We start from the raw sequence: 24,036 nt of genomic DNA on the forward strand, positions 1-24,036 counted from the left end.
AAGGCTAGAAGACTCTAGAAATAGAAATAGGCCACATTGCCTATCCAGTCTGCCCATCCGTCCCATTAATTTAGCGTTATAATTCTCATCACTTCCTTAGAGATCCCTTGTATTCATCCCATGCTTTCTTGAATTCAGATACTGTTTTCGTCTCCACCACTTCCACTGGGAGGCCGTTCCATGCATCCACCACCCTCACTGTAAAGAAATATTTGCTAAGATTACTCTTAAATCTACCCCCTTTCACCCTCATCTCATGACCCCTCATTCTAAAGCCTTCTTTTCATTGAAAAAGGCTTAGGGAACCCCAACCAGTCAGATTTTCTGGATATCCAAAATAAATAAGCATGACATATTTGCATACACTGAGTCTCCATATGTAAATTTATCTCATGCATATTCATTGTGGATATCCTGAAAACCCAACTGGCTGAGGGTTCCCCAGCATAGGTTGGGGAACCACTGCTCTAGGGTATACATGCTTTAGAACAAAAATCACTGACCATTTTAGTAGCCACCTTCTACACCAGTGGTTCTCAGCTAGTGTGTCAACAAGGGGTGGAAGGTATGTCACCAAAAAGTTGACATAACAAGCCTATGCTTTCTATAACAGCCATATGTGCTCGCTGCTTAAGGAGAGAGCAGAGTAAGGAGCTGGTAGTTAATGCTTCTCATTACAGCTCCCTGTTGCTGCTTTTCCCTCAACCCTGGCAATCAGTGCCACCACCAATCCAAGCCAGAAATGTTGCAGGCATGATGTCTCCTGCCCTGCCATCCCGCCACACCTCCCCCTCGGCTTCTTGGAGATGGTTTTTCTCTCTATGCTTGTTTATAATTTATGGTTTTATTTTGTGTTTTATATAAGAGTCAATCTGCATGTTTGACAGAGCTGAGGGATTCTGCTAACTAGGATGTAGATTCTGTAGTAGGAATCTAGAGCAGTCTGGCTTGCTTTCTTTTCCAATAGTAGTAAGTGTACTGCGTTCTATATTTGCAGTCTTGCTTTTTCATAGGTCAGGTTGCTGCTGTTCAGGTCCTGGGTGTTAGTGCTCTTATGGTGTGGCTGGTATGCTATATAATTCCTAATGTCTTTTTAGCAGATTTTCCTGTTATTTCACAAAGTGGCTGGCAGGGAAGGGATTTTGAAGTACTATTACTGAGGGGATAGCAGAATTTGAATATATTTTTTGTATGGTGAGTTGAAAGGGGAAACTTCCTAACTCCGCTCTGTATAAACTCCAGAAGAGGTCAGGACTTTTCTGAGGTTGACAGTGAAATGCATGATTGTCTACTGCATCAATGAGAAATCAGTCCCAGATTTCTCATTGATGCAGTAAGCAAAGATTAAAATTTATGTGAAAAAATAACATTTAATAATGATATTTTATAAGCAGTTATTGAAATTAAAGAATGTTATCTTTCTACTGCATCATTTTCAACAATAAAATATCTAGGATGTTTTTTTTAGAATAGCTGTTAAATGTAGTGTGCAATGTGTCACGCACGTGAGTTTCATCTGTCAGGGGTGTCATGACGGAAAAAGGTTTGAGAAGCACTGCTCTGGACCCACTTCATCCTGTTTACATCCTTCTGAAGGTGCGGTCTCCAGAACTGTCTACAGCATTCCAAGTGCGGTCTCACCAGGGACCTATACAAGGGCAATATCACCTTCCTTTTCTTATTCCTCTCCCCATGCAGCCAAGCATCTTTCTGGCTCTTATCATCACTTTATCCACCCATTTGACCACGTTAAGATCAGATACAAATATCCTAGATTCTGCCCGTCCTTTGTGCTTAGAAGTTCATCTCCAATACTGTACCTTTCCCTTGGGTTTTGGCATCCTAAATGCATTGCTCTGCATTTTTTAGCATTAAATCTTAGCTGCCAGACCGTAGACCATTCCTCGAGCTAGATCTCTCCTCATGTTTTCCACTCCTTCCTGGCTGTCCTCCCCGTCACAGATTTTGGTATCATTGGCAAAAAGACAAACCTTTCCCCGACAACCTTCCATTATTTTACGCACAAAAATGTTGAAAAGAACTGGTCCAAGGCCCGATCACTGATGTACACCGCTAGTAACAACCCTCTGTTCTACGGAGATGTTATTGCAGCAAGTGACCTCCAAGAATATCAGAGCTTCTCTTTCCCACCCTCTCTGCTAGGGGAGCGATCCCTCTGTATGATGGAGGCTTCCTAGAGGGGCTGGTAAGATCAGATACAGACGGGGCTGCAATAGATTATTGCAGGAAGGGCCAAATATGGCAGGGGGGGGGGTGTTCCTGCAATATTTGGCCCCTCCCTAACAAACTACTGTGGCTGTGGCACGGTGCAATTTTATAAAATTGTGGCAAAATGCGTGACGAATCACACTACGGTACGGGCCTCTCCTGTGCAATATGTGGCCCACCTCAGCCAGGATTGCCATCGCTTAAAGGGACTGAGGCCCAAAAAAAGTGACACTCCCCCCCCCAAAGCCACAAAAAGATCACTCCGGGAGGCTTCGGAGACTCCCATCCAACCACCCACCTTCCGAGATGGCACTGGCCCCCATAATTAAAAAAACTGCTGGGATTCCAACAACTCAGCGACAGCCCTCTTCCTTCCCCAGCCCCTCCCCTTAAATAACCTACGCCCGGCTCATCACTTCCCTCCATCCAAAATAAGCTGCAATCCCTGGTATGTGTTCCCCACCCCCAATCCAAAAATAAATACCTGGTGGTCTGGAGGGTTTTCAGACCCCTTCCCCCACCCCCTATACCTCAAACGGCAAGCACTGGGGCTCAGTGGGAGCTCAGAGCACCTCCTAGCTCTGGGCCTGATGGGGTCATTTTCAAAAACGGCACAGACCTGACCTTGTCTTTTGGCCAAGTGGCCTAAATCCAATTCTCGCTCCTTGCCCCTATCACATGATAGCGGCAAGGTCAGGTCGGCACCTTTTTTAAAAAATAGCACCAAAAGTCCAGATCTAGAGGACACTCCAGGCCCCCACTGAGCCCAAATGCTTGCAATTTGATGAACGGGGGGAGGAGGGGGGGGTTAAAAGGTGAGGTGAAGGTCCCAGACCACCAGATATCTATTTTTGGATTAGGGTGGGGGATCCCTAGACACAAGGGATTGTAATTTATTTGGATGGGGGGGGGGGGGGGGGGAGGAATGGGTGGGGGAAAAGGTCATTTAACCTAAGCGGCATTTTCCATTTTAAGGGGAGAGGGTATTCACCGTGTGGTTGGAATCCCGGCCATTTTTTGTTTATGGGGGGCCAGTGCTGCCTCTGAAGGTGGAGGGGAGGGTTCTGCAAAGACCCCGGGAATATTTTTTGTGGCTTTCTGGGGATGTGTTTCAAGCATCTTGCCTTTTGATTTTCCCACAGGAGCACTGGGGACCCGCATACACGGCCTGATGCTCCATTGGGAAAATAACTACACCTTCTTCAAATTAACTAAAATAATGGGTCTGATTTTTAGCTGCATTATTTTATTACCATAAAAATTGCTTATGGATAAGCTGTTTTACATATATTAAGTCATTTTATGTATGCAAATGCATGCAAAGTAGCTTATTTTTATAGGGGAGGAAATCTTCTGCTATATCGTGCAACAAACAGCATTTAACATGCGTTACATTCTGAATAATTCACAATATCACCTTATCATGGCTTAGAAAATCTATAAGCTTATATTACTGAAAATGATTGCAGCCCGTTAGAAAAGAAAAGAAAAATCCCAGCCAGTATTTATGTTCCCACATGGATGAAGTTTTCTCTGGGGGAGACTTATGAGTTAGATAAATGGGAGTTGCCTTTAGCTGTTAAGATCATAGCTCGCAGAGGAAAGCAAAATTTTCAAAGACTCCCATGTCAGAAAGAGGAAGGCTCCACTTAAATGGTCTTTCCTTTGTTATCACCAGACTGCTCTGTATAATGGCTTTGTGTTTCAAATCCTCCTGCGTTGGGTCCTACATCTCTTAATGAAGGCCATGGTGAACATTCCCGCAGACAATGATCTGCAAAGAAGGGGAGGTCTCGAGTCTTCCTACATAAGAACCTGGATGGATTCACGCAAAGAAGAGGTAAGTGATGTTGGGGGTGCCTTTTTTCAGGCTGCCCCATCTAGCCTGGTTGGTACAAGCTCAAGATGGGGCTATGGAGCGTAGGGCCGGGGCTTTCAAGAGCGTAGGGCCGGGGCTTTCAAGAACTCCTTCACAGGGGATCCACCACAATCTCAGTCTTGCTGTAAAAGAACTGTCTTATGGAATGGTCTTGGAAGAGGGTTGCTTATCGGAAGCTTCTCTTCCCCACCCCTAAACAAGACCAGTTCTTGTTGGGGGCTATTTCAGACGTTAAAAGCAGTTTGGGCCTTAGGCAAGTATCCCAGGATATGGGACTTAGCAGGGTCAGTCACTTTCTTGTTACAGACTCCTGGGTGCTGGTGTGCTCCTTCACAGAAACTCTTGAGAGTTTTATCCACTGGGTAGTGGAATTCTCTGCCCTCTAGAATAGGTCTTAGGGACAAGGATATTAAGTGGTTGGTCAGTCGCAAGTTCCTGGGCCTGTCTCTTCCTTGAAAACAAACCGGGGGTGCAGTTTTATGTCATGTCTTCTAGTAAAGGCAGTGAATGTTCCTATCCTTGGGCTCCTAATGAACAATGGTAGACCTTTAGTTAGGGGCTTCCCCACATTGATATACAGAGGCATTCCTGCTTATTCCCTCCAAGAGTTTTGACCAGATGCCTCCTCCTGGATCCCTCAATGACAGCAACAAGATTCTTTCATTGTGCTAGCAGGGACTCCAATTACCTGTTCGTCAAGGAGTAGTAAAGGTCTCCCTATGCGTGGAGGGAATTTGGTTCCTCCTTTAATCAAACTCAGAATATTTAGGACCAAGGTGAAGCTGATGAAGATCTCAAGGAAGTCCTTATGTCTCTTAAGAAGAAAGGGGACCTTAGGGTTCTGAATGTCAAGGGCTCAGGGCCTCATTCTTGCTATCCAATTCTTCCATCCTACATCTGTCCCAGTGCAGAAGTTCTCCAGGTGCTAGACTCCAGGGCAATAGACCCAAATGTAATGCCTTAGGTACAGACCCATGTGCATCTCACTCAACATGCTCTCGTCTCAGACTGATATACAGTAACCCAGAGTTGCAAGGCTATTTATTTTTCCTCATTCTAGAGAGCTTGTAAGGCGCCTGAGTAGGCAGTTTTTCACAGTTTCCATGGCGGGAACTGATCCTGATTCTCCCTCAGGTTTCTTTTGCATTATTGTCATGAACCGTATAGGTTGAGAGGAGAGAATGATCAGAGTCAGTGAAAGCAAGGATAGGAATCCTAATGGAGAACCCAAGGAGGTTGAATCTAGGCAGAGGACCAGAGTTCCAGAAATCTTGGCTTCTAACTCAAAAAAAGATAGTCCAGGAGGTAGAAATCAATGTTTCACCTTTAGAAGTTAGGAATAAACTGAGAACTAGTAGCTCTCAGCCTGGTAAGTAAATAAGACTTGGTCTAGTATGTAGTTCCCCTGCAGGACTGAGCAGCAACTCACATGACCAACACCAGCATCCTACAGACAAATGATCTGAGCTGACACTTGAGACTCTAAAGTGTAAGGACAGGCTGAAGTGGCCTTTGCCTTATTAGGGAGTCAGGTGATGCACTCCCATGAGGGGCTTTCAGGTCAACCCCATGAAGTTCTTAGAAGAACACATTCTTCGGATGAAAAGGGAAAGAAGGAAACAGGGGATTTGGATATTTTGGTAGGCCCATGGCTAGCATCCAGTCTTTGGGAGATATATCAAGTCCATACAGTCCCTGAACTGAGTCCGAGAGGTGAATGCAGGTTGCTCCATCACCTTAGTCAAATAATTATTTCCTAGAAGATCCCGGCCATTCTCTTTTACAGCCTTGGCTGTTAAAGAGAACCAGGCCACATAAGGAGGATACTTAATGGCAGGAGTTGCTGCCATTGGAGGTGGGAAAGCGGACCATGTACCATACCTTAGAGTTTGGAGCCTCTGTGGGGACAGTTTATGAAGGGTGCAATATTTCCAGTTGAGTGTTCCCTTTCTCTCAATTTTGTTCTTCTACCAAAGGAGATTAGGATGAAGGCATAAAGCACAAATCTCACAAAAGGCAGTCAGGGAAACTGATAAGCATGGGGGATAATTTGCAAGGTGCAAAAGATACTACCATAAGCTTGCTGGGCAGACTGGATGGATCATTTGGTCCTTTTCTGCCTATGATTCTATGTTTCTATTGTATTTGGAAGTAATATAAGAAACTTTCAAGACACTATGACAATTAGTTTTGTCATATAAATGGAGGAGCTACAGGGCATGAATTTCTTAACCGTACATTGCCAAGTAGGGAAGAAAATGAATTTTAAATTTGATCTGTTATTTTTAAAGGTGGTTAATTAAGGTTTTCTTTTGCATCAGTAAAGGATTAAAAAAATATGGAAGTTGCAACAAAAATTGATCTGCAAAATGTGATATGGTATTGGGAGGAACAATCAGTTAGCATGTTGTGTATTTCAATCTATCAATGAGCAAGGCTTCCAGACCTCAATAAAGCAAAATTCTTTGATTTGTGATTCTTTTGCAGTTGATGTCGCAATGTCTGGCAATGACATATGTATCAAAGTTTCACTTCAGTTTTGCTTCCATGCAACAATCAATCAAGTTTTGCCCCCAATGTTTTTCTGATTGAGAATACGGGGATGTTTTCATTGGAAAGCTTTTGCACTGGAGCAGAACTCTTATACCCCTGCCTCTAAGATTTTGGGAGAAGGTGAAGGTGACAAGGAGAGGTCATTGATTACATTGAAAGGAGAAGGAGAAACTGAAGCAGAATGACCAAAAGAACAAAAGTTTATTTGTGAACAGATTAAGATAAGACTGCAGGAAAGAGGGAGAAATGACTCCATTAAAGATGAATATGAAATCCAGAAGGATTACTTTAGAGAAAGATAATAGTAAATCCCGTCAAGGTGTTTAATAATTTCTCCTCCCAATTATGCTGAAAGCATGAGTTTTTTTTAGTGCTTAAATAACTGTAAAAATCTCCAAAAAATAACCCAGGTAAAACAAGATAATATCCATTTTCTTATTTTCACAGACTGAGGTTTATTTTTTTTCTGCATTCATGAATATCCTAAGGTCTATACAAAATAGCAGCTGGATAGTACAAAGCAAAAGAACCTGAATTTAATTGTCATCAACATGGGAGAAACTGAATGTCAAGTGGGAGCTTATTCTACAGATGAGGTACAAGGACCAAAACTGAGAAAAGCCCTGCTTGATAATGTGAGACACACAGTGAAGAGTTTGATAGAAGGGAAACAGAGAGAGACAGGTAAGAGAGAAACGGAGCCCTGGATAACTTTAAAGCAAAAAAAACAAACAAACCCAAACATCTTCACTTGACAAGAGAAATTATAATGGAAGCCAACATAAGTGAAAGACAGGAGTGGCATTAGAATAGCGAGGAGGCTGAAAAAGGAGATAAACTGTTAAATTCTAAAGAAAATTACTCTTGAGAATTTGTGGGTCCAGGAAATAGTGATGCTCTTCCCATAAAGATGCAAAGTGTTAAGATTTGTGGCCTGCGCGGCATTCACCCCCAATGCTGGACAAGCTCAGCGTTGTGGAAAGGCGCCGGAGTCAGTCTCCCACGCCACCTTATCTCGGATGTTGGCCCAGACCCAGTCCAGCATGGCGTTCCTGCCATGAAGCATCCCACGCTGCCATGCAGCCATGACCCGGCCTTCCCATAGACGAGTGCACATGCGTGCATAATATGTGCGCAGTGGTGAAAACCCCTAGGCAATGACTCCAGATGACGTCAGTCTCTTGGACTAATTAAGAAAATGCCTTGCAGCAGTTCCTCATCTCAGCAATGGGTTCCGGTCTCCTGCTTTACAGTGGAAGTTGCCAGCACTCCCGAGTTCCTGTGTCTTCAGCTTGCCTTCTCCTGCCTTGCCTTGTGTTCTCCAGCCTTTCCTTGCCTTTTTCTGCTTCTTTTATTCAGCCTGCCTTGTCCAGTGTCTTCACTGTGTCTTCATCCTCCCTTGGCTTGATTTTCCAGACCTGACCTTCTACCTGGACCGAACCACATTTTGTCTGCTGCCTGGACCTGACCACATCTGTTAACAGCCTGCCCTGACCTTGGCCTGCCTCTGACTCCATCTGCCCGTTGCCTGTCTGACCTCGGTGTGCTATTGGATTCTGGCTCTTGTCTCCACCTTATGGACCTGCCTAAGACCTGCCAGTTGCCAGAACCCAAGGGCTCAACCTGCAGGGAGAGTGGCTGGTATAGGTGAAGCTCCAGTCTGTCCCGCTACAAGGCGCAATCGACAGCTGCCAGTATAGGCCTCGTAGGTTCACCTACAAGGCTGCATCAAGTACTCCACAGCACCAAGGGCTCATGCCAATCTTTACACAAAGCACACAGAAACAGCAATGACTTGCAGAGAGGCCTTGGATAAACTATTTTATAAAATACAGTGTCATACCGAATGGAGCCCAATATTGTAGAACAAGAGGTCATGATTAAAAGCTCCAAGACAATAAAGGTAGGTACAGCAGCAACATAGGAAAATATTTTTTCATGGTAAGCATGATGGATGCATCCAATGGAGACAAACACATTAATGGAATTCAATAAAGCATGGCACAGGATCCCTAATTGTGAAGAGAAAGCAAGAGATTCATTGGGTCTTTGGCATGAAATTGGGCAAATTTGATAGGTTTTATGGTCCTTATCTGCCGTCATAGTCAAAGTTTCTAAATTTCTTTGGGGTACATATTGAGAGGCCAGCCAGTTAAGTAACTTACAGGCCAATACAGTACAGTGTGCTCCGACAGAGCACACTGTTAACCCTCTATTGGACACACATTTTCGACATGCTAACGTTACCCCTTATTCAGTAAGGGGCCGAAAACGTGCGTCCAACCCCCCGAACCTAATAGTGCCCGCAACATGCAAATGCATGTTGATGGCCCTATTAGGTATTCCTGCGCGATTCAGAAAACAAAATGTGCAGCCAAGCCGCACATTTTGCTTTCAGAAATTAGCGCCTACCCAAAGGTAGGCGCTAATTTCTTCAGGCACCGGGAAAGTGCACAGAAAAGCAGTAAAAACTGCTTTTCTGTGCACTCCCCGACTTAATATCATGGCGATATTAAGTCGGAGGTTCCGAAAGTTACAAAAAGTAAAATAAATAAATAAAATTTAAAGTCGGCCCGTGGGTCGAAAACCGGACGCTCAATTTGCTGGCGTCCAGTTTCCGAACTCGTGGCTGTCAGCGAGCTCGAGAACCAACGTTGGCAAAATTGAGCGTCGGCTGTCAAACCCACTGACAGCCGCCGCTCCGGTCCAAAAGGAGACGCTAGGGACGCGCTAGTGTCCCTAGCACCTCCTTTTACCTGTTTTTACCGCCAGGCCTAATTTGTATAGTGAATCGCGCGCACAGGAGAGTGGCCTGTGCGCGCGCTGGGAGAGCGGACTTAACTGTATCGGCCCATTAGCCGGTTAACATTTATCCAGCTAAGTCACAAGGATATTCAGCAGCATGGCTATATCACTGAATATCTGAGTACAAACGGGACTTAACTGGAGAAGTGTTATGCAGCTAAGTCTAGACGTGCTTAATGGTGTTATCCGGTAAGAGGCGCCATCCCGATCTGGCCATTGCTCACCCACTTTTTATCTAACTACTTGGCCGGATAAGTCCTACTTATTCACTAACTGCCAGTTGAATATTTAGCCAACAGGAAATCTAACTCTGCAATACAGATGGAAGGAAGAATGTGGTTATAAACTGGAAAAAGACAAGGCATGCAGTGGTATTCTTATTTATACGGAATTCTCCCAAAACATTTTTGAAACGCAATTCCAAAACGTAACAATGAAAATGGCGGGGGATGAAATAACCGGCCGGGATTACTTAGCCAGAAAGGTACAATCCCATGAAAAGCCTCACTAAAAGGTGCCTGGACTGTACTGAGCACGTGGGACGGCATCCTTAGAAGGGGGTATTGTATGAGAGCAGACACACACTGGATGTGGGTGGAAGCATATGCCCCCTGCGCTAGAAGGAGGCACGCTGACGGAGAACCTTTAATTTTGACCATTACCCTGGGATAAACGTGGTCCGGCTGCGCTCCATGCTCAGATTTGCTTCAAATAAACAGCAGCCCTTATTAGCACAAAAGCAATCGGGAAACAATTCAGAGCATGCTCTGGCATCGCTGAAATGTGCTGACACCAATTACAACCCCTGTTCTGCCATTTTGCATTTGCAGGATTCGTTACCTCTAGTAATTGGTAAATAACTGACTTCCTGGGCAAAAGAGAAAATATCTGTTCCTTTGCCAATCTATTTTAACTCACTTCCTCTGAATGCCCTTTAAATGCCAATCGAATAGAAACAGCTCTTCTTCCACTCCCAGCTCTCAGACTAATTGAACTTCACGGAAATTGATTTTATTCTCTGCAGCACAGCAAACAGTGCTGGGCCAGCAAAAGATTGGTAGTGGCCAAATTTGCAATTAGTAGCCTCATAAGAGATTCATGCAAGGCAAACATAGAACAAAAGGTAAAGTTTGAGAGTGCAAACTTCATTTTTACTGGACCTGGTTGCTGCCTGCGGAAATGGATGAAAAATCTAGTTCTGACAATTTTTGTTTTTGAACTTGCTTCAAAAGAGTGAAGCTTTGTTTTACTTTTCCATTTCTCCCCTCTTTCACAGAGCCCCTCATCCTCCATAGCACGTCCAAGCGATACAAGCATCCTCGCCAGCCAGGAGAGAAGTCTCTTCTAAGACTTACCCTTGGCTTCAGGTATTTGGATGACAGAAGTCACTGCAGTAATGGTCCAATCGGCCACTCATTACCTAAAGCTGTCCCTTGAATGTAACTACTATGGGGCCGATGCAACAGTCAGCGCCCGCCAGGGCCGGTGCAAGGGGATTAGGCGCCCTAGGTGAGCCTTCTCAATGGCGCCCCGCCCCCCCCCCCCCCCCCCGGACTCCTGCATCGTTCTCGATCACACCCACCGGCTGTGTGGTTTTCTGGGTCACGAGCAGGTTGGGCACTGCTCGCGGCCGCCAAATCTCCACTCCTCTTTGCCGCCACTTGCGGCCCCATATGGTTCGCATGGATCCTGCTTTAAAATTGGTTACAAAAAAAAAAAGTGTTAATAAAATATTCTAAAAGGTCTTCTGCGTAATTTTAAAAAGCTGGCCAGTTTCACACTATAAAATTATTTGATAGCCTCATTCAACTAATTCTATGTGGCTATGAGAGTGAAGACTGGAATTTATAGGAAGGGACAGAATGTCAATATAAATCCTGCACCTCCAGTTCTGTAACTCTGTGCATCCACTGAAATTCCCCCAAACAATGGAGCTTGGATGTTTCCCTTACAGCTCATCATAGTAAATGATGTTTTCAAATTCTGGTGTCTCCTCACAGTAACAGCAGCACAAACACCTTCCACTGCCAGGCACATTGTGAACTAACATAAAGCACCGCAAAAAAGGCACTCAAAATCTATACTGCAATCCCATCGTAACATAACAGTAATAACACCAAGGACTCAAACAACAATACCCCTACCTGTGAAAAAGCAAGGGTAAATATTACACTGGGTCCTAGAATACCAATACACCACCTACTGAGGAAACAAAACAAACCCGATTGCTATAGATCCCTATGCTAGCAGAATCTCTCATCATGGTCACACACACAGAGCAGAGACAGACCCTCACCAAATACAGAATACAAAATAAAGGAGCACAAATTAGACAAAAACTGAAATGGAAACCCCAAGAAGCCAGACTCTGTGTATTAACAATGGAAAAACAGAACCATCATTCCTCATAAAACAAATAAAATCAAGAAACATAAAGCATCAGTTATAATAGTAAAATCATTATAAAAGAATATTTTAAAACTACTGATAAATAGAATTTCTATTAATTAAAATCATATACATTTTTTACAATTTCCCACACACCAATAAAATATTTCAAAACAGCACATATATCAAATAATATCCAATAATTAGAACTAATAAGGATTTTAAAAAGCCCCTGCTGTCCATACGTGGGAGCTCTTGATTTCCAGTCACCCTGATATTGTCGAGGATTAGGAGCTTATCCTCTCTCTCTCACACATACTCACATGTCCATTCTCTCTCACACATACACTGTCACATACATACACATTCATGCTCTTATACCCACCATAACCTCTCGCTCTCACAGACACTGACACACTCTCAGGCTCTAAGACACTCTCTCCCCCTCCACACACCCCCACTCCCACACACACACACACACAAATTCTTACTCCCCTGGATTTTCTCATACACATTCATGCTCTCACTCTCACTGGCTCCCTCACATACACACAAACACACACACACACACACCCAGGCAAGCTCCCATTCATTTTTACATTACTCCTTCCTCATCCCCCAGGCATGCACTCATTCATTCTCACACACACAGACCCCCAGGCAGGCAGACTCCCATTCATACACATGCACACACTAAAGGCAGACACCCCCCCCCCCCCTTTCTTTTGCCAGTAACCTCGGAGCCTCTCTCATTCCTCTGCTGCCACTGTCACTGTCACTGCTGCCACATGGCTATTGGGGAGGCGCTGATTGCTGCTATTGGCACTGAAGCCCATTCTGCTGCCTCCTCTGTGCAGGCCCCGTGGGTTTCCACTTCTGCCATGCTGATCTCGTACATTGTGAGATCCGCATAGAGAAAGTGCTACTCTTGCACATTGCCAAAGATTACAAGTGCCAATCACTAAAAAGTAATTTCTTTTTTTACATCTGCTGTCTGATCTTAGTTTTCTAATCGGTTGGTCACAGGCTTTTTTTTTTCCACCTTCCCTTTCTTATTTTTTTGCCAATTCCTTTTATATTGTTTCTTTTCTCTCCATCTTCTTCCCTCAAACACACAGTCAGGTTCTCATTCTCTCTCTCACACACACACACACACAGGCTCTCACTGTCACATTCTGAGTCTCACACACACAGACTCTCTCTCACGCCCACATGCTGTCTTGCTCAAGCACAGGCTCTCACTGTCAAATGCTGTCTTGCTCAAGCACAGGCTCTCACTGTCACATGCTTTCTCTCACACACACAGAGGCTCCTCACATGCTGTCTGCAAACATTCAGGTCCTCACTCCCACTCACAGTCTCTCAACTCACTCTTACATACAATCTCTCATCTCATACACGCACACATACACACTCTACAGACCCTCAGCCTCTCTCTCACCTCTGGGCCTCCTCTTCATGGGTCGCTGCGGCCCTGATCTTCTCGGGCCGTCCACAATGTGGGTTCTGCGGGGGGCCCTGCTACCGGTCCTCTTCCTGTTCTCTGGCCGCTGCGACTTGGGATTCGCGGCAGCCCGTAAGCACTGCTCCTCTTCTGTACGCGCTGACGCTCCTCCTCCTTCCTGCCCGCGCAGCTCCAGCAACGTTTTCTTCCGGGGCCGCACAGGCAGGAAGGAGAAGGAGCACCTGCACGTTTAAACACAACTTTTTTCTTCGGGCCGTGGTGACGTGAGCTCAACCACGGCCCTGCCGATCTGCCTGCTATGTGTTGCTGCTCAGCCACCAGTGGGATGAGGTCCGCCAGCGGCCGCATGAGCCTCCCTGCGCCCGGGGGCATTGGCTCCCCTCGGGATACCACTGCTCGCGGCGCCCCCTAATACTCGGCGCCCTAGGCCCAGGCCTAGTTCGCCTAGTGCTTCCAACAGCCCTGGCGCCCGCTCTCTTAACGCACGCATGGCGCCCCAAAGGGAAACGGACGCCAATAAACCCAGCGTTGGTTTTAGTGGTATGTCACAGGTCTAATGCATAACATGGAGCTGCCGAATCCAGGGCAAGGAGCGGACCTTTCCCTGCCGAACTGCCCACAACCCCACACATTACCCCAGCAGCGGCCCACACCTATCGGACCCATCCCGGCACGAACCCACCACGAGAGGTCCCCGATACCGGGCCGCTGCCCTTCCGCTTTTACTCCGTTTTGCTTTAAAGACATATTAGTGGTGGGTTTTGCTTGGGTGAGAGGGGGGAGGCGGGAGATCAGCAGTCACACGTCAGCTCTTCCCGGGCAACGTCTGCCGCGGCCCTCCCCACCAGGCACCGCCCCGCCCGATCCCTCTGGCGTCGGTTTCCCTTACTGCCGTACGGCAGTCACGAAAACAGACGCCGATAAACCCGACGTTGATTTTCAGCGAACTAGTCACGAAAACCAACGTCGGGTTTATCGGCGTTGGTTTTCGTGATGGGCCCGATCGTCAGATTTTTTTTTCTTTTATTTCTTTTCTTTTTATTCTTTTTTTGGATGCACACATCTATTATAGCCTGCTCCTGGCAGGCGATAATAGATGACAGTTAACTGTGCGTCGGAGACGCACATTTTTCTTTTTGCATCGGGAGTGCCTAATAGCCTCGTTTATTTATTTATTTGTTTTTGTATCCCGACATTCGATCGAAATATTACATCGGTTCACATTACAACTGAACAGTAAATAAGACATGGGTTGCTTATTTTTACAGTATAACAACAGTTAACAAAAAACTAACTATAAACACATGTATTCATGTCAGGTTGGGAGTTAGCATATGAAAGCATGGCTTAGGAAAGGTTGATTTTTAGAGCATAACTTAGGTCAGAATAGAATAACAAGAGAACTAACTATAATACATGTGCCAAGGTAAAATTGGTGGTTTGCATGGTTTGGGCTAGCGGGAGCGCATTTGCATGTGAAGAGCGCTATTGCATTCACTCCGTGTTAGACGTGCGTTGAATAGGCGCTAATCCCCTTATTGCATTAGGGGACTGATTAGCGCCTATTCTACCCGCGTCCAACTGCACGTTAAGAGTGCGCTCGGCTCAGCGCACCGTATTGCATCGGCTCCTATGGGTGATAAAAACCAACAAGTAAGACAAATCTGCTACATAGAGAAAATACTTACATGATGGGCCAAAGAGCGAGATCCTGAATTCATGCCATAATCTGGCTTTTTACTTGGTTGGGGGAAGGGGACATTAATTTTAATCGTTCAAAAAAAAAAAAAAATCTGGAAAAAGAGCCACAGGTAGGCATCTCAAGATCCCATTCCCCATCACAGATTTTTCAGCCCTGCCCCACATCCATCTCTTTCAGACTCTTATAAAATGCAATGGCAACATCAAACAAGTACTAAACTCGCTACTGGAATAGATCAATCAACAAAGCATTCTTTGTGTTCCACTACACTAACTATAATTCATACACAGGTTGCTATTTCCTGCGATCTGAAATGTTTAAAGTAGTACAAACCTTAACCCTACGGTTTACATGAAAAGAAGGGCATTAACAGGCCGTTGCAATACCCTGCCACTGGCTGCAGCGCATGGCTCAACCCGCGATTGGCCACGCATTTTGGATGCACGGCCATAACCCCCAATGCCAAAAAAAAAAAGTGCGTCCGACGCACATTTTTAATCACAAAAATTAACGCCTGCCCTGAGCCCAATTTAATATCGTGGCAATATTAAGTTAGAGGAACTAAAAAATTAGAAATGTCCCCCCCCCCCCCCCCCCCCCCCCCAAAAAAAAAAAAAAGTGTACCAGCGGTCAGGTTAGGAAAAGGGATGCTCCATTAACAAGCATCCGTTTTCCTAACCAGCTGACAGCCACCTTTCCCAGGTGCCCGCTACCGAGGAGGCATTAGGGCACGCAGTTTCCCCTACCACCTCCTTTTTTTACTGTGGCATTCATTTGCATTTTGCAATGGGTGCCCCGGAGAGGCATGAGTACCCATTTAACAGGAGCCGATATTGCACTGGCCTGCAAGTTAGAACTCAGGAAGAGTCCTGGAACAGGCTGCTGAGCTCCACCCCCCTCTCCTGCCACTGCCTTTCTATGTGATCCTGGGTGAGTCATTTCATGTCCCTGTTTCTCGTTGTGCTGAATTGTTATACATATACTGCTGTAAGTCCAGGCCGTCTCCCCTCCTGTCTGAAGACTGTCAGATAGATACACAGCAGGCACAAATGCTGAAAGGCTTTCCAGTCTAGAGGTGGCTGAATGCACATCTGTGAAGAACTAAATGATAAATCTTGTCAGACTCCCATGCATGAGCCTAAAATTACTATAATTCCAGGGCATGAACGCATGGATGTTCCCTGCACGAGTTCGGATGAAGCCTAGGGATAATGCTGCGTCTACTTTCGCACCTTTTAGCTTTGTTTCATCTGGACGAATGCAGTTGGCAGGACAATAAACTTTGTAGCACAAGGCAAATCTGGAGTCAAATAGCACACTAAATAAAACCACCAGCCGAAGCGACAATAGATCACTGACACCTACCGAGAAGAGGGTGGAATAGACGGAGAGAGAGAATTTCAGGCAGTAGTAAGAGAGCAGGCTCGATTTCCGGGCGGAACCTCCAGACATCTCTTCGGGCTCCGGCTCCAAGGTGGTGCCAAAAAAATCCTGCCACCGCTCCCCCTCAGTCCCAGGCTCATTATCCCAGCCAACTACTCTGGCTCCAACTTCCGGCCCCAAGAGAAAGTGAAAGTAAAAAAAACAAAAGGAGGTGGAGGCAAATCACTAATCTTTCTCTGGGATGGTGCTCCCTCCAGGTGACGAGACGCAGCTTGTAAGGGTTTCAGAGACCAACTTTTTAACATGGTGCCTAAGAGAATAAGAGTGATCCCCCCCCCCCCCCACCCAACCCAATAAATGCACGGTGGGGGAAGGGAACATTTAGGAGACAGGCCGTGGAACAAGAATTCCTAAAGCGTATGAACTTTTATGAGGTCTCTGCAGAAAGAGGCATGTGAGTTAAAAGGCAACCGAGGTTCAATTCCCAGGTCAGGATTTCAGTAAGTTGGAGGGAGATAAAATAGAGGGGGAAAAAAGAAAATGTAGGTTTATGGTTGGGGTGATTTTGTTAAAAAAAAAAAAAAAGTAAGGAGGAGGGGGGCTATGTAGGAGAGGCGGATGAATCAAGGGAAGCTGCCAGAGTTGGCTGAAAGTGCTCTGTGTGAGGGCAGGGTGTATCCCTGTAGAAGTGAGCCAGCTATATATGCCTGCAGGCAGGAGTGCAGCCATGTACATCTGGCTGGTAGGAGTTCCCAGCTGTCCAGAGCCAGAGGGAAGAGAGAACCTGAGGCTGGATGCACCGGTGCTTGAGAGACAAGCTGACGCTGGGAAGCCAGAAAGCCCTGGCTGGGTAGGGAGATGAACATGATTGTAGCAGAGATTGACCAGGTGCTCGGTGAGCTTTGGCAATGTACCCTAGGAGGAGAGGCTGAGGGGGGCAGCATTAAGAGGCCAGAGATTGGTGCTCCCAGGGGGTCTGGACAAAGAACCTGTAGGGTGCCCAAACACTACCGGGAGTCCAGGAATATCTCCCATGAGAAGCTTAGAGGAGGGGGCTATGAAGAACCCTGACAGAGGGGTCACAGAGAGCCCTAGGGATAGTGACACAGACTGCCCAGAAGGAGGCAGCACTGAGAGGTCTATGGGTCACAGCAGAGAAAAGCCTGAGCGAGGTGCTGCAGGGAGGCATAACAACGGCACTACAGGAGGTCCAGAGGGTGCACAAGCACTGCCGGGAGCCGAGAGTCTGAGAAGCCCAGTGAGAGAGGGCATGGGAAGTCCAGAGAGAGAGGATGAAAGTAAGAAGTGCCATGAAGACCCCAGCGAGTGAAGCTGTGGAGAAGAACCTAGAGGAAGGAACCTGGGAGAGCCCAGAAGGTGAGGCTGCGGAGACTCCAGCGAATGAGGCTGTGGAGGAGCAAGTGGGCGAGTGACGGAGATCGCTGAGGGGATATTGAAGAAACCACCATTGGAAATCCCATAGTCGGTCCAGAAAGTGCTGCTGAGGTGGAATTTGAACCCAGAGCCAGCAAGGGATTTGATCAAAGGACTGGGAGTGCACACTGCAAAGTGGGTGATGGTTGGTGTGTTGTCTAGGGTAAACCTCATAGGTGGGGGAGAGTCTAACCCCAAGACCCTAACCCCAAGCATGACAGGTGGGAGGCTAGAGAAGTGGGGGCGGGAATGTGAGTTACTTCCTTGGATGGGATCAGACTGATGAGTCCAAGTTGGAGGGGGGCGGGGAATATGTGAGGCAGTGCCCCTATTTTTCCCCCTTAACCTGTGTGGGAACAAGATGGATGCCTGGTCCACCTTAACTCCCCTTGAGAGAGAGAGGTGGGACCCAGCAAGGGAGGAATAAGAGCTGGGATCCAGGTGGGGATAATCAGACTAGGCCCAAGCTCTCCAGGAGGAAGGCAGTGCCTGTATGTAACTTTCCAAACACTGAGCTGAGACTTTGTACCCTGAGGAGAAGACAGTCTTATGCATGTGCATGTGTTATAATAAAGAGTACTATTTGAAGAAGGCTGGAGTCAGTCTAGTTTCTCCCCAGGTTTGTGAGAATCGCCGCTCGTTCCCACAGGGGGTCATTATTGGGTCATGAGGATGGCTCCCCTCTCTCTAGATTCCAATTCACATCTATTTAAAAAAGAAAAATACTTAGCACGCGCATGCTTTGAGCTGACAACTTATGGCACGCATTCTTTCCTTATTGGTGCTGCAACTTTTGCGGCACAGGAGGGCGCTTCAGTTGATATGCTCAAAAGGATTGGAAGGCAGGTAGGTTCAGGAGTTATGCAAGGCTGCACAACATAGCTACATATCAGGGAAATGGGGGATCAGGTATATATGTGTGTGTATATGGATATGTTTATTTATTTAAAATCTTTTCTATACCGTCGTTAAGTTATATACCGTCACAACGGTTTACATACAGGCACATAAATTAAAGTTTGGTAAATGTACGTACGGTAGTACATTCTAACAAGTGCCAATAAGGTTTGGTTACATTATATCGTAATAAATCTTAGTTGATGACTGAGGTAGGTCTTGACCATTTATACATGTCTGTTACTTTATTTACAGGTATGATTCTCATGCTCTGTGTAACTCTAAGTTAGCCGTGAGATAAAATAATAAACTACTACAACTCACATGTTGAGAACAGTGCTGTGTGCTGATGATCTTCTGCCAGTTCCTGCATACTTTCTATTCTCCGCTCTGTTTGTAAAAAACTTGTTTAAAAAGCCAGCTTTTTAAACTTTTTTTTAAAGGTTTTGAGGTCTCTTTGTAATCAGATCTCTAGTGGCATTGTGTTCCAAAGTATAGGACCTGCTAAGGATAAAGTCCTTTCTCTAATTTGGGTTAGTCACGCTGTCCTGACTGATGGAATGGTTAGGGTGCTTTGTTAGCTGATCTCAGGTTTCTGTGTGGGACGTGTACCCGCAGTGCTGTGTTCAGCCAGGCTGCCTTTTCGTCATGAATTAATTTATGTATTGTACACAGGGTTTTATATTGTATTCTGTGTTCTATGGGTAACCAGTGTAATTCCGCTAGAGTTTCTGAGATATGTACCTGTTATCTGGATATATGCGCTTGGAAAAGGGGGTCAGATATTAACCAAATTGTCGGTTTTGTTGTAGGTCAGTTGAAGCAGATTTGGATAGGCAGCCATTCATTCATTTTCTGGGTGGGAAAGAGAGCATTAGAGTGACTGTAAGGGGAGCATTTGGGATTTGTGCAGGCAGGAGTTAGGATTTAATAGATGAAGACCACGGTATGAAGTGGCACCAGTTGCTCCCGACCTTAATGCATGCAGCTCACACTCAACGGCCACCCCTGGCCATACTGATACACCTGAGTAGCAAAGACCTTAACAGGGGCCTGCAAACTGACCACACCAAGAAGAAACCCAGCAGGCCACTATGGACCCCCATTCCACAGCAACCACAAAAGAGAAGGACCAACAGACCACCGGTACACTCCAGCTCGCCAGCAGCAGAAAACTGAAGGAGGCCTTGGGGCTACTGGCGCCTCCAATCCCACCAGTGACTGAAGAATGAAGGAGGCCGCGGGCTGCCAACGCACCCCATCTCGCCGGCAGCTGAAGCCTGAAGGAGCTCACTGGGCTGCCGGCACACACCATCTTGCAATAATGGTGCAAAATGTTTGTAGCAGTGCTGAGCAGGCGGGTGTCCTGTCTCTGCATGTATGGGATTTGGTAACAGGCCAAGATCAAACCAATAGGGTGGTTTCCCTGCCACAGATGACTTTCTACAAACCAAAAAAAGCATGTTGGGGGGGGGGGAGGGGAATATGTGCCCCAAAATTTTCTCCACATCTCCCTTTTAGTGTTGTGAGCTGTCTCAATCATCCCTCCTTCCCCCTTTCCCACCAGACTCTGTCATTGCTCCACAATCCATCCCACCCAGTCCCCTCACTCCACCAGTCCATGCCCTCCAGTCTGTCTTTCTGTCTCCCTTCACCAGTCTCTAACTCCCTCCCCCAGTCTCTTCTCTCTCTCTCTCTGTCCCTCTCCCCCTCCCCATTGCTCCAAATTCAGACAGATCTAGCTGTGTGGCTGCCTGTAGTTACTCTGAACGTTTATTGAATATAAGTGCATTCTTCCGCACTCACTGCTGTGCTTTCCAATTATATGTATTCCGTTTATTATCAGTAAGCATTATTTAATAGGTTTTATGTACTATAAGAGTCTGAGGTGCATATCATTTCCTTATTACATTAATAATATTCCTATAACTGCTAGTAAAAATGAAAAAGAATCGTGGGGGTCCTCAAAATTTGGAGGTTGAAAAGGGGTCCCTGCTCCCCAAAAGTTTGGGAACTCCTGCTACTCTGTTCTCGGAGAGGAAGAGCTTTTTAACCCCATGAATGCCAGCTTGCAGACTGCATACAGCCTCTAAGTATTTTTTTTTTTTATGATGTGCTGATTCTTTTATGCTATCTTTGTCAATTGTTTTTGTCATCTTTTTTTATTGTCTTAATATATTTATAAGAATTCGGTTTAATGCTTTTAGGTAATTTTGTATTTTATTTATGTTGGTGCCAGAGTTAGCTTTTTCTGTGCCCGGGGCACATATTCAGAATTATCCCCCCTACCACCACTTGCCAGCGGCTTCTCTGGAACAGCGCTCTCTCCTTTGGCAGTGAAGGCATCGCTGTCCCTCTGGTGGCAGCGATTCCAGCAAAGCATCCCCCCCCCCCCCTTCCCCTCCCACCCTGAATCCCCATCTTTCTCTTCCCGAACCCCTTGCCTGGCATCGCCCTTTCCCTCTGCCTGCATCTCCATCTTTCTCTCACCCACTTTTTGCCCTGAGTCTCCCTTGTTCTCCCCCTTTCTTTTCCTCCCTCCCCCCACTGCTTGCCCTGGATCCCCTCTTATTCTCCCAACCACGCCTTGCCATGCATGGCCCTCCTTCTCCCTCACCCACTCCTCCAGCACCCACCGCTTGCCAGTAGCATCCCCTCTCTCCCACATATCCCTCCTTGCACCTCCTCACCCCCCCTGCCTAGCATCAATCCCACCTCTCTCTCTCTCTCCACCTCTCCCCACCAGCTGTCCAGCAGCCCCTCCTTCTCTCTAAACCACCTGCGCAGCAACAGCCCCTCCTCAGCAGTGCCCCCTCCCCCAACCCTCTGCCCTGCAACATCGGTCTCTCTCCCCAGCAACGCCTTGCTCAGCAGCGGCAGCCAGTGCCATAGCAAGGGTCTCCAGCACCCCGGGGCCCCAATGCATTTGTGTTGCCTCACCGGTGCCCCCCCCCCTTTCCCACTACCATCTCCCTGTAGAAATGCTTAGTGTCACAGAAAGAGCAGACAATTCATAACACCCTCTTCCCACCTCTTCATTGTGTGTGGCTGAAAAAAATACAAAAAAGAAGCCCCCCTGGATGCTCTGCCACTGGTAGCAGCAGCCCCTTCCCCTCTCCCCCTTGCTCTTTCTTTCTCCCCCCCCCCCCCCCCCAGGGCTGTAGTGCTGGAGATCTTTATGCAGGGGGCAATGGCTGCAGAAACTCGACAGGTAATCGGGACAGGGCCTGTGAGCCAGCACGCATTCACAAGCCCCAAGACAGCCTGGCCACATCTCCCGCACACACAGTCTTATTTATTGTGGATATCCCGAAAACCTGACCAGCTGGGTGAGCTTCAGGCTAGGTTTGGGATGAACCTTCAGCCTTGTGCCAACCCCCAGACCTAATAAGCTTTCAAAACCAAAGGCCACCCCCACCCCCTCCCCCGAGATTTTTTTTGATAATTAAAGCCAACAATCATGTCCTTTGTCACCTCCCTTCCCAGAACAATCCTGTAAAATCTCATAACTGGACATCGATAAGTAGATATTCAGCCACTATCTGGTTGAGGGTTAGCTTGATAACTATTTAGTTGGATTAATAGCTGTCTGGTTTAGTGACACAGCTGAATGCAGCCAAATATTCAAACAGCACCTCTAAGCTGGATAAGTCCAGCGTTATCTGGCTACATGGCACTGAATATTGACATCCATATTTTTAAATATTAAACTTTTAGTGTGTATGTATATGTGTGTATATATGTATATATATGTATTATATGTGTGTATATATATGTATACATATATGTGTGTATATATATGTATATATATATGTATTATGTGCATATATGATATATATGCACATAATACAAATGTTTCAGAAATCATGTTCGTGTCTAATGAAGGTTTTATCTGTGATCTTTGAGGGACAAATGGCAAAAAAAGAGCCATAAGAAACATTTACCAATTTACAGAAATTCTAACTGTACTGTTTGAAGGCAATCACTGTAATGGCTGACTGGGCTGTATTGGGCTGTTTTCCCTGACTACACACCATACAGAAAAATTTCAAATTATGCTATCGCTTCAGTAACCGCGACACAGGTCACTCCATTATCAGGCAGAATGGAACAAGAGCAAACAAAACGTAACTGCAAAGTTATTCACAATGCTAATATTAGAGAGAAATTATAACTAATAATTAGACATTCGGATAAGGATCTTCATACCACCCTCTGTGGGTACTGGGACCACTTTTTGTACGTTTTCCAGTTTTTCCACTGCATTAGGGTCCTCTTTAATCATAGGTCTAAGAAACATAATTGCTATTTTGTTATTTTTCATATTTTCATTATTTTCAAATTTTACATAAAAAGCAAGATACTTCCCCCATCCTGCAAAGCCCGACGCGACGATCACGTTTCGCATTCGCTGCCTCAGGGGCTGTCAATGTATTTCATAATTGGCACAAGGAAATTGTATCTCGTATTCATTAAGGATGACTCTAGTTTGCGATTTAAATCTAAGTGCTTGAGGCATAAAGCTGTGAATGCTTATAAATGCTGCAGGCAGTGGTCAGAGGCAGGCAGAGTTCAGTCAGTCTTAAGGCAGGCCAATGTCAAACCAGAGATCCGTCTGAGAGAAGGAAGGATGGATAGACAAGCAGGAAGGTAAGGGACAGCACAGGCAGAAGGTCGCTGAAGAACAGAAGACATGACCACTTACCGCAGAGAGACCTGAGATCCTCCAATAAGGGTCTTTTATCAGTGCCTACAATTAAATCAGCAAGACTCAGCCATGTAAGAGATCGTGTTATATCTATTGCGGGAACAGAAGTCTGGAAATCACTACCAACGTACTTGGTTATTCAAGTGTGCTTTTGCAGAGCATGAAACATTTTTACAGAGTACGAAACTTTAGATATAGGCAGCAAAACACCAGAATCTATTATGTGCTTAACATCTATGAATTCTGTTTTTATTTTATTTTTATATTAATTAAGTTTAACGCTCTATTACTGTTATTTATATTTATGCAATTTGATATTTTGTTTTAGATGTAACTATTTTATTTTTTTACTCTAACAGCTAATTTATTTAATTTTCCTCTTTTATGTAGTTTTTAGCTGTTACTATTTTTAACAAAACAATGTATTTCTTGTGTGTTTTAACTTGCAAACCGTTGTGAAGGCATGTCTGATGTAAATGTATAGAAATGCTAATAAACTAAACTAAAGACAGGAACAGAAGACTGACCACAGAAAAAAAGAACTCAAGGCCAACGACAAAGACTGCTGGGACACAACCCAGGAACAAAAACTG

The 24,036-nt window shown here is 45.7% G+C and overlaps 1 protein-coding gene across 1 annotated transcript in view; it reads right to left on the bottom strand.

Moving 5' to 3' along the window:
• Positions 1-16,617, bottom strand: part of LOC115092825 (tetraspanin-15-like) — a 466,288-nt gene extending 449,671 nt beyond the window's left edge. The window contains 1 exon segment of the mRNA XM_029604161.1: positions 16,387-16,617. Coding sequence (XP_029460021.1) covers positions 16,387-16,473 — 87 coding nt within the window. The 5' untranslated portion in view covers positions 16,474-16,617.
• Between the last annotated feature and the right edge of the window lie 7,419 nt (positions 16,618-24,036).

This window comes from Rhinatrema bivittatum, chromosome 5 (assembly GCF_901001135.1).
Source record: "Rhinatrema bivittatum chromosome 5, aRhiBiv1.1, whole genome shotgun sequence".
NCBI classification, from domain to species: domain Eukaryota; kingdom Metazoa; phylum Chordata; class Amphibia; order Gymnophiona; family Rhinatrematidae; genus Rhinatrema; species Rhinatrema bivittatum.